Source organism: Nansenia antarctica, assembly GCF_963989245.1.
Source record: "Nansenia antarctica genome assembly, chromosome: 15".
NCBI lineage: Eukaryota > Metazoa > Chordata > Actinopteri > Argentiniformes > Microstomatidae > Nansenia > Nansenia antarctica.
In genome coordinates this window covers 5,704,795-5,716,061 of record NC_137685.1, presented here as the reverse complement: position 1 = coordinate 5,716,061, position 11,267 = coordinate 5,704,795, and the positions used below count along the sequence as shown (strand labels likewise).

General features: G+C 45.2%; 1 protein-coding gene across 1 annotated transcript in view; it reads left to right on the top strand.

The window, feature by feature from the left end:
* Window positions 1–11,138, top strand: part of myh7ba (myosin, heavy chain 7B, cardiac muscle, beta a) — a gene marked incomplete at both ends in the record, with an annotated part of 30,642 nt that extends 19,504 nt beyond the window's left edge. The window contains 16 exons of the mRNA XM_080545788.1: window positions 120–509; window positions 1,114–1,240; window positions 1,907–2,025; window positions 2,795–2,991; window positions 3,356–3,539; window positions 3,993–4,158; window positions 4,939–5,063; window positions 5,570–5,685; window positions 6,572–6,764; window positions 7,181–7,384; window positions 7,490–7,615; window positions 8,007–8,177; window positions 8,972–9,076; window positions 9,549–9,644; window positions 10,591–10,725; window positions 11,127–11,138. Of these exons, the coding sequence (XP_080401914.1) occupies window positions 120–509; window positions 1,114–1,240; window positions 1,907–2,025; window positions 2,795–2,991; window positions 3,356–3,539; window positions 3,993–4,158; window positions 4,939–5,063; window positions 5,570–5,685; window positions 6,572–6,764; window positions 7,181–7,384; window positions 7,490–7,615; window positions 8,007–8,177; window positions 8,972–9,076; window positions 9,549–9,644; window positions 10,591–10,725; window positions 11,127–11,138 (2,466 nt within the window). The remainder of the gene's footprint in view (window positions 1–119; window positions 510–1,113; window positions 1,241–1,906; window positions 2,026–2,794; window positions 2,992–3,355; window positions 3,540–3,992; window positions 4,159–4,938; window positions 5,064–5,569; window positions 5,686–6,571; window positions 6,765–7,180; window positions 7,385–7,489; window positions 7,616–8,006; window positions 8,178–8,971; window positions 9,077–9,548; window positions 9,645–10,590; window positions 10,726–11,126) is intronic.
* Window positions 11,139–11,267: the final 129 nt, after the last annotated feature.

The window sequence follows — 11,267 nt, the reverse complement described above, 5'->3', positions numbered from 1 at the left end:
CATATTAGTTATTTGTTCTTTTATTATTTTAAATCATGTTCGAAATAAAAAGATTCATTCATTCATTCATTCATTCACTAACTATCTGCCTGGCTGTGGCCATGCCTCCCTCCCCCCAGGCTCGTGTGGAGGAGCTGGAGGAGGAGCTGGAGGCCGACCGGGCGTCCAGGGCCAAGGTGGAGAAGCAGCGAGTCGACGTGTCTCGGGAGCTGGAGGAGCTGAGCGACAGGCTGGAGGAGGCCGGGGGCGCCACCTCGGCCCAGGTCGAGATGAACAAGAAGCGGGAGGCGGACTTCCTGAAGCTCCGCCGGGACCTGGAGGAGGGCGCGCTGCACCACGAGGCCACCACCGCCGCCCTGAGGAAGAAGCACGCCGACAGCCTGGTGGAGCTGGGCGAGCAGGTGGACGGCCTGCAGAGGGTCAAACAGAGGCTGGAGAAGGAGAGGAGCGAGGCCAAGATGGAGGCGGAAGACCTGGCGTCTAACCTGGAGCACGTCTCCAAGGGCAAGGTAAGGATGGACACAGAAACACACACACACACACCCACACCCACACCCACACACACACACACACACACACACACACACACACACACACACACACACCAGGGTTCCTGCGCTGGTCTTAAAAAGCCTTCAAGTCTAAAATCCAGCAATCTGATTTATAAGGCCTAAAAAGGTCTTACATTTCAGTTATTCGGTCTAAAAATGAGATGCTATGTCTAGAAAATGAGACCCTGCAAGGAAATCAGTCCGACCACATCTATTTACGCGGAAATTAATCAAGCTGGAACCAAAAAAATGCCAATTCGCTTTCTTTTTTGTCTGTATGGCAGTGAAATCCCTAATTTCGTCACCTCGCAGATGACAAAAAGCTATCATATGGTGTCGCGATAGGTCTAAAATTATATCAAAATAGGTCTAAAAAAGGTAGTAAAAGTTCTTAAATTGGACTTGTTGAAACTTGTAGGAACCCTGACACACACACACACACACAACACCAAAAAACAAAAAAGCCTCATCTCACACACTACTTCACGCTATCCCACTTGATACCTCAATAATCTACAGTCCTCTATGTGCCAGCTGGTACTGATCAACCCTCTGTCTCTAGGCTAACTCAGAGAAGATGTGTCGTGTGTACGAGGACCAGATCAACGAGGCCAAGGCCAAGATGGAGGAGCTCCAGAGGCAGCTCAACGACAGCACCACCCAGAGAGCCCACGCCCAGGCCGAGAGTGGTGAGGACCAGGCTACACGTAGCTAGCCTTCAGCAATATTTCGTGACGTTAGAATTATAAGGTTCTATCTCCATTTTTGGTCAAAGTTGAGTTTTTTACATAAGGTGTTTATTAATGCCTGTGTGGTGTTATTTTTTAAAATGTTGACATTTTTGAGTTAGTAATGAATAAAACACAAAGGTTCCATCTCACAAAACATAATGGAATGTAAAAACGTTGACGCTCAATATCTCTGAACTACCCTAAACGGAGATAGAACCTTCGAATTCTAAGCTCACGATTTCAATATCACCCAAATAATTTTAATAATATTATTAAAATATTAATTTTAATAATTTTGCCATTTAGCAGACGCTTTTATCCAAAGCGACTTACAATTACGAATTACAGGGACATTCCCCCTGGAGTAACTGAGGGCTAAGTGCCTTACCCAAGGGCACACTAGTAGTGGTGTGGCTTCAGGCGGGATTTGAACTCACAACCTTCTGATCCCAAGTCCAACTCACTATCCACTAGACTAGACCACCACTACCCCCTGAATGAATGAAATGAATCACGTAGAATAGAATAATCATAAACATACAAATAGACATCGCCATAAAGTCCAGTTTGATGACCCCCCCCAACCATGACTGACTCCGTCTCTCCCTCCCCGTCCCTGTGTAGCCGAGGTGGGCAGGAGGCTGGAGGAGAGGGAGGTGCTGGTCACGCAGCTCCAGCGCACCAAGAACAGCTTCAGTCAGAACACGGAGGAGCTCAAGAAGCAGCTGGAGGAAGAGCACAAGGTGGGCAGCAGTACTGCACTCACACAAATGCCTAGATCGTACTATTTTGTTTTTGCTATTGTTGTGGATATAATTGATTCTTTTTTGGGGGGGGGATTTTATCCCCTTTTTTTTTTCCCACCCAATTTGGTATCCAATTGAACCCAACCTAGCATCCAATTATCCCCTGCCTATTGCGTAGGATCCGCCGCACGACCCCGTGGCCGGCAGCCCCAGAGGAGATCGCCAGGCAGACTAGCTGACTGGCTCCTCGAGCCCGACACCGTTATTCCGGCACCCCGGGGGCGGTGTTGCGCGACGGATCCTTGTCCGGAAATAGTCCTATACCTCCCTTTGGGAGCAGCCGCTCAATATGCCGCTCCCTGTGTGCCCTGGCCATATCCGGGTCTGGCGAGACCGGGATTCGATCCCAGTCCCCGGTGGGCAGCTTGCACTAGTGGCTAGTGCTTAGACCGCTGCGCCACCGCGGGGCCGGATATAATTGATTCGTAATAGATTTAGTAGAACTTATAAAGCACAAAGAGCTTCGATCAATTGTCTCCAAAGAGGCCTTTTATTAAGCAAAGTTACATGAGCGCAGAGAGAAACGAGCAGACCAATAAGCAAGAAGCAAAAGCCAAAAAGCAAAAAAGCCCCCAACGATGGGTGGGACTCATATTTATAGAGACTGTCCTTGGTCAGGAGGTCACTATTCTTGGGAACCAATCATATTCGGTGCTTCCAGTTAGACTGACCACTCTTTCCCCTGTGACGGCTGTCTCTTCCTCAGGCGAAGAACGCCCTGGCCCACGCTGTGCAGTCCTCCAGGCATGACTGTGACCTGCTGAGGGAGCAGTACGAGGAGGAGCAGGAGGCCAAGGCGGAGCTGCAGAGGGCCCTGTCCAAGGCCCACGCCGAGGTGGCCCAGTGGAGGTGCAAGTACGAGACGGACGCCATCCAGAGGACGGAGGAGCTGGAGGAGGCCAAGTGAGTGAGACACAGGGGTGGTAGAATGTTCCTAGGAAACTGTTTCTTTTCCATTTCTCTCTACTCTCACACAGTGACAGAAATTCTCCTTCGACAGGCAGAAGTGCAGCTCAAGAATACAGTTCCACATTAAAAACACACATAGGTCACATACATGAATACATACAATAAAAACAGACAGACATAGCGGTGTTTATAAAATGTAGTGCCTATTTAAAAAGTCCAGTCATTTAAAAATAATTATAAAAAACAGTGTTATGGTTTAAAAAGCTAAAATGTTGTGGTTTAAAAAGAAAAACAATGCGGTTTCTATTTTAAAAAGGGCCAGTTGAGTTATGCGAGACTATGTGTGTCTGTGCCGTAGGAAGAAGCTGGCGACACGGCTGCAAGACGCCGAGGAGGCTGTCGAGGCGTCCAACGCCAAGTGCGCCTCCCTGGAGAAGACCAAGCACCGGCTGCAGACGGAGATGGAGGACATGGTGGTGGACCTGGAGCGCTCCAACGCTGCGGCTGCAGCCCTGGACAAGAAGCAGCGCAACTTTGACAAGGTGGGCAGAGGGACTGAGATTCCGGCAACGCAGTAGTGTCCAACGAGGGATATCATGTGGCAGTGTGAGCACATGTTAAGACTAATATAACTGCAATATTATAATTTAGAATGATAAATATAACTATAAATATAATTTTGGAAAATAGTACTTTGTGGGAATCCAAGTGTAAGCTATGACTAGGCAATGGAATAGCATATCGTGAGCTTAGAATTATAAGGTTTAGGGTAGTTCAGAGATATTGAGCGTCAACGTTTTTACATTCCATTATGTTTTGTGAGATGGAACCTTTGTATTTTATTAATTACTAATTCAAAAATTTAAAAATAACACCACACAGGCATTAATAAACACCTAATGGATCAGATTATGTAAAAAACTACATTTTGACAAAAATTGAGATAGAACCTTATAATTCTAATGTCATGATATGGTGTGAACTACTCATTCTAGGTGCTGGCTGAGTGGAGGCAGAAATATGAGGAGTGCCAGTCAGATCTGGAGGCCTCTCAGAAGGAGTCCCGTAGCCTGAGCACGGAGCTCTTCAAACTGAAGAACTCGTACGAAGAGGCCCTGGACCACCTGGAGACCATCAAGCGGGAGAACAAGAACCTCCAAGGTAAGGCCATGTGCAGATGGACTCTACTCAAACATTATAGAGTCACTGGTCCTACGTAAACCATTTTATTATATTGTGAACTTATGGGTTTCTCAAAAAGAAAACATTTCGATATATTCAAATGAATGTTTCTAGTGTTTTAGAATTCAACGTTCATCAGGAGATGACACAGTATCATTCCCAAGGGATACTTATTTGGAGAGGGTGTATAGCCTTTAAATAGAATCCATACACGTAGTATGAAAAAACATACTCTTACATTTACATTTACATTTTTGGCATTTAGCAGACGCCTTATTCCAAAGCGACTTAAGCCCAATGCACACGGCCCCGATTTTGTCGCACCGCCGAACATTCGATTCTCAATTCTTTGAATTATTTCAATTGGTGTGAATGGAGAATAGGATGTTGTCGTGTGATAAAATCGCATCGCACGCCGTGTGCATTGTCTCATTCAAAACAATGGAATCGAATTCGGCGGTGCGACAAAATCGGGGCCATGTGCATTGGGCTTTACAATCAATACATTTGACTAAGCAAGTGAATCATCAATCCACCAGTCGTAGCAGGAAGAGTAATCTAGCTCAGGCCCGGGGCCATTGGCAGTCTCTGTGATAGAAGGAAACGTTTTTCTTTTTTCTTTTTTATATATAGACACTGGAGAACAGAGAGACAGTACAAGGGGGGCAGTAGAAGTCATAGGGGACACAGTAAAGGGGAAAGCGGGTGTCTCATTACTCTTTAAACTAAACCGTGGTCCTCTTACTTTCGCCACCACAGGGGAGATTGTTGACCAGTCAGATCAGGTCAGCCAGGGAGCGAAGACCATCCATGAGCTGGAGAAGATCAAGAAGGGGCTGGATGTGGAGAAGACTGACATCCAGGCTGCGTTAGAGGAGGCGGAGGTGGGTCTTGGAGAAAAGACTAAAGGAGACTCTTTCTCTCCACAATTATTATTAAGAGTGTTTCACCTCTCTGGTGTCCACTTAAGTATTCTATCAGTACTTAAGTATTCTATCAGTGTTAATTTTGGCAGGCTTTTTAGTCACTTAGTCTTTGGTGTTTAGATGAAGATGCACACCAGTTCTAGTCACACCAAGTCACCTCCATTTTCTTAGTTCCAGTTCCAAAACATTCCAGTGCAGTCTCAGTCCACAAAAACTCCAAAACATTTTCGTCGAGTTTTCGTCGCTGACTACGGCTAGACTAAAATGTTTTGGGGGGTTTTTGTGGACTGAAACTGCACTGGAATGTTTTCAGTTTTCATCAACTGGAACTGGACTGAAACTAAGACAAATGGAGGTGACTTGGTGTGACTAGAACTGGTGTGCATCTTCATCTAAAAAGCCTGCCAAAATTAACACTGTATTCTATTCACATACTGTATATGTCCCCCCATCCTCTTTTTCAGGGTACTCTGGAACATGAAGAGAGTAAGACCCTCCGTATCCAGCTGGAACTCAACCAGATCAAGGCCGACATTGACAGGAAGCTGGCGGAGAAGGACGAGGAAATCGACAATCTCCGGTGGGTATTATCACCATATGTGACACGGTCTGTTAAAAAGGGCAATGTCGGCAATTCCCAGTGTTGGCAACTCTCAAGTCGCGCGAATGAGCAAAAAGCGCCCACTCGATATAACAACAACAGTTTTAGGGTCACTACTAAATACAATATACATTTACTAAATACTAAATACAATAACAAATATGTGTAGTTATGTGTTTTTAGCATGTTGGTGTGTTCTATCAGCGTGTTAGGATGTGCTAGACATGCAGTTATATGTTCATAGCGATGTTCCTTTTTCCAGTTATTAGCAGCTGTTTTGCGTGTGTTTTGATTCAGAGCAATATTCTCCGGTATTTAGTTTGAGGTGTAGGCCTACCAACATTCAAATAAGCATATCCTCTTCAACTATTTTCAATTAGATTTCAATGTATTACACATCATTTGAAAGCTTACAATTTGCACTTTCATAATTTGTATAAAACTGAAAAAGGAGGACTTGAGGACTTTTGACCAGACCCTGTCTGTCACATATGACCTGCTCTGTATTGAACCAGAGGCCCATGTCTTACAAAGTCCTCATCAACCATCACCATCCCATACTCTCCATACTGTACCTCTCTTTTTCACACGTCGTGAGCTTAGAATTATAAGGTTCTATCTCTGTTTAAGGTAGTTCAGAGATATTGAGTGTCAAAGTTTTTACATTCCATTATGTTTTGTGAGATGGAACCTTTGTATTTTATGAATTACTAACTCAAAAATGTCAACATTTTAAAAATAACACCACACAGGCATTAATAAACACTTAATGGATCAGATTATGTAAAAAACTAAATTTTGACAAAAATGGAGATAGAACCTTATAATTCTAACGTCACGATTTTACACCTGCTTCCTCCCACAGTCGTAACCACCAGCGCGTCCTGGAGTCCATGCAGACCACCCTGGACGCAGAGACCAAGTCCCGTAACGAGGCCGTGCGTCTGAAGAAGAAGATGGAGGGAGACATGAACGAGATGGAGGTGCAGCTGAACCATGCTAACAGGCAGGCCACTGAGTCCCAGAAACTGCTGCGCCACCTGCAGGTTCAGATCAAGGTAAGTTCTTACAGCAGCAGGTTACTGACTTATGTTAGTTATGTTATGTTAAATCATGTGAGAATTGAGCACTGGAATGCTCTGCCCTTGGATCTTAGATCAGCTGGCTCGGTCAAGGTTTTTAAAAAACAGCTTAAGACTGTTTTGTATAGACAGGCTTTTGGATAGCCCCAATGGGCTTGTCTTTCTGTGTCTTGTTGATGCTGTTGTACCTGTTGTCTGTTACTTGTTTTTATTTTCACTTGTTTTGCCTGTTTTAACCTGCTGTGGCTTTCGCTCTTGTATTTTGTTTTATTGTGTTTTTTCCTTGTTGTGTAAAGCACTTTGTGACCCTTGGTCTGCGAAAGGTGCTCTATAAATACATTTTACTTACTTACTTACTTACACTGTCTGACTGCGTTCATGGAACCCCCCAGGACCTGCAGGTGGAGCTGGATGAGACGCTGCACCAGAACGAGGAGCTGAAGGAGCAGGCCGCGGTGACGGAGCGCAGGAACACCCTGCTGGCTGCGGAGGTGGAGGAGCTCCGGGCCGCTCTGGAACAGAACGACCGCTCACGCAAACTAGCTGAGCACGAGCTGCTGGAGAGCACAGAGAGGGTCAACATGCTACACTCCCAGGTAAATACTTTTCTGATACTAATATCCTCCAGCTAATGATACATCGACATTGGAGTAAATCTCGGATCTCATCGTGTCGGTGTTTATTTGGTATTTTTCCTCTAGAACACAAGCCTGATCAACCAGAAGAAGAAGCTAGAGAGTGATGTGTCGATGCTTGCCACTGAGACGCAAGAGGCCTCGCAAGAGTGTCGTAACGCAGAGGAGAAGGCCAAGAAGGCCATCACTGACGTAAGGCACATTCCCATGAACCCAGACAGAGTTACTTGTCTTTAAGAGTCTTTTTTTAGGAAATGTATGTCAGTAACCTTGCTTCAAATATGATGTATTTTAATGTTTGATATTTGTATATTAAAAGTATGCTTTATATGTTAAATGTTATTTGTAATGTATGTTTTAAATGTGGACCCCACTAAAAGTAGCTCATGCCTATGGGTATAGCTAATGGGGATCCTTCCAATAAATAAACAAATAAACAAATCAAGCAAATTTTTTCTCTCTATCCTCTCTATCCTCTCTCTATCCTCTATCCTCTCTCTCTATCCTCTCTATCCTCTCTCTCTATCCTCTATCCTCTCTCTATCCTCTCTCTCTATCCTCTCTATCCTCTATCCTTGTCCAGGCGGCCATGATGGCCGAGGAGCTGAAGAAGGAGCAGGACACCTGCGCTCACCTGGAGAGGATGAAGAAGAACATGGAGCAGACCGTCAAGGACCTGCAGATGCGTCTGGACGAGGCAGAGCAGATCGCCCTCAAGGGTGGCAAGAAGCAGATCCAGAAACTGGAGACCAGGGTGGGTCCACAGAACACACACCACTCTATCTTAGCAGTTCGTGACGTTAGAATTATAAGGTTCTATCTCCATTTTTGTCAAAATTTAGTTTGTTACATAATCTGATCCATTAGGTGTTTATTAATGCCTGTGTGGTGTTATTTTCAAAATGTAATTTTTTGTTGTTGTTAGTAATTCATAAAATACAAAGGTTCCATCTCACAAAACATAATGGAATGTAAAAACTTTGACACTCAATATCTCTGAACTGCCCTAAACGGAGATAGAACCTTATCATTCTAAGCTCACGAGTTGTTACCTTTAATCCAATATCATTCATCATTTTAGCTATCATTTTGGATCACACATGTTGCCTTGACATAATGCTTTCTTACCAATGCTCCATGCAAAATGTTATCATGTATGATGCCAATAAGGAGTTCAGAGTTCCTCACTGTTCCATCCCATTAACACTAGAACAGCCGTGCCTTTTTTACCTGCTAAAAGAGCCGCCTCTTTACAATGCTCAAGCTGCTAGCTCCTTCTCTCTCTCTCCTTTTCTCGACCACTAGTTGGCCGCTTGTAAATTAGCCTAGCTTCCTACACAGAAAAACAGCAAAATAGCTTTATACTAACTTATCCTGATGTGATTTTGAAAATGTAAGGATACTGGGTGGTAGAACGCACATATCTAGGAAAGGTCATGAAAGGAGGGTCCTGAAATGTAATCGAGTGCAAAGATATACCACTTTTCTTTACTCACAGTGTTAACGAGTAGTATTACTATTGTAACTATGGTAACGTCCCATTGACAGGTGAGGGATCTGGAGAACGAGCTGGACTCTGAGCAGAAGAAAAGCCAAGAGCTCCAGAAGGGGCTCCGCAAGTACGAGAGGAGGATCAAAGAGCTCACCTACCAGGTACACACACACACACCTATCAGGTACAGACACACACCATCATCCTGTCTGTCTACCAGGTACAGACACACACCATCATCCTGTCTATGGGTATTGGTATAGTCAGACTATTCGGTTGTTAAGTCGTGACGTGTTTCCGGGTCCAACGTTGGCTGAGGCGCTGTCTTCAAAATGCCTCAGTAATAATAACAATTCATTATATTTGTATAGCGCTTTTCCGAGGCTCAAAGACGCTGACAAATATGGGAAAAACTGGAAAGTGCCTTGTCCCTTGTTGTATGAATAGATCTGAGTCTAAAAAAACGATTGAACTGTCATTCTACCGCTTTAGTACACTGGAACTCTGGTGCAGGAAATTGCTAAACGTCATGCGTGACGTCATACAACAACCGAATAGTCAGACTATTGTGTGAGATGTGGTCATTGTATGAGATGAGTAGTAAGAGAACGCTGCCCCCTACTGTCTGTCTAGACTGAGGAGGACAGGAAGAACCTGTTGCGTCTACAGGAGCTTATAGACAAGCTGCAGGCCAAGGTGAAGGGCTACAAGAGGGTAGCCGAGGAGGCGGTAAGTCTCTAAAATAACCATATTCAATATATATACACCAGGGCTTATTCAGTGACATTAGCTCTTGTGTTAGGAATGTCCCAGTAATACTCTGCTCTCTCCTTCTCCCCCCTACTCCTTCTCTCTCCCTCCTTCTCCCCTACTCCTTCTCTCTCCCTCCTTCTCCCCTACTCCTTCTCTCTCTCTCCTTCTCTCCCCCCTACTCCTTCTCTCTCCCTCCTTCTCCCCTACTCCTTCTCTCTCTCTCCTTCTCTCCCCCCTACTCCTTCTCTCTCCCTCCTCTCCCCCCTACTCCTTCTCTCTCCCTCCTTTTCTCTCCCCTACTCCTTCTCTCTCTCTCCTTTTCTCCCCCCTACTCCTTCTCTCTCTCTCCTTTTCTCCCCTACTCCTTCTCTCTCTCCTTTTCTCCCCTCTACTCCTTCTCTCTCCCTCCTTTTCTCCCCCCTACTCCTTCTCTCTCTCTCCTTTTCTCCCCTCTACTCCTTCTCTCTCCCTCCTTTTCTCCCCCCTACTCCTTCTCTCTCTCTCCTTTTCTCCCCTCTACTCCTTCTCTCTCCCTCCTTTTCTCCCCCCTACTCCTTCTCTCTCTCTCCTTTTCTCCCCCCTACTCCTTCTCTCTCTCTCCTTTCCTCCCCTACTCCTTCTCTCTCTCTCCTTTTCTCCCCCCTACTCCTTCTCTCTCTCTCCTTTTCTCCCCTCTACTCCTTCTCTCTCCCTCCTTTTCTCCCCCCTACTCCTTCTCTCTCTCTCCTTTTCTCCCCCCTACTCCTTCTCTCTCTCTCCTTTCCTCCCCTACTCCTTCTCTCTCTCTCCTTTTCTCCCCCCTACTCCTTCTCTCTCCCTCCTTTTCTCCCCCCTACTCCTTCTCTCTCCTTTTCTCCCCCCTACTCCTTCTCTCTCCTTTTCTCCCCCCTACCCCTTCTCCTCCTTCTCTCTCCCTCCCCAGGAGGAGCAGAACAACTCCAACATGACCAAGTTCAGGAAGGTGCAGCACGAGCTGGACGACGCGGAGGAGAGGGCTGACGTGGCCGAGTCTCAGGTCAACAAGTTCCGCGTCCGCACTCGGGACCAAGGCGGCAAGGTCAGTACATATCGTGACGTTAGAATTATAAGGTTCTATCTCCATTTTGGGTCAAAATTGAGTTTTTTTTACATACTCTGATCCATTAGGTGTTTATTAATGCCTGTGTGGTGTTATTTTAAGTTTAACATTTAAATGTTGACATTTTTGAGTTAGTAATTCATAAAATACAAAGGTTCCATCTCACAAAACATAATGGAATGTCAAAACTTTGACGCTCAATATCTCTGAACTGCCCTAGACGGAGATAGAACCTTATCATTCTTAGCTCACAATGTGTTAGCCCTCTGCAAGCGCCTCTCCATGTGATGCCTGGTGGTCATAAATGTTTATTTCTGTGCACTGAAATGACTTGGCGGTTGCGAATAATGCTAAAGATACTTTTGTCTTGTGTATTTCAGCTGACAGAGTAATGCAGCGAGGATGATGACCGCTCTCACCAAAGATAACCCAGCCCGCTGAAACAGTTGTGACTGGGAGTGCAACACAATAAATACTTTGCTTGTACTTTATTATGCCTTGATTATTGCATTCAGTGTGGA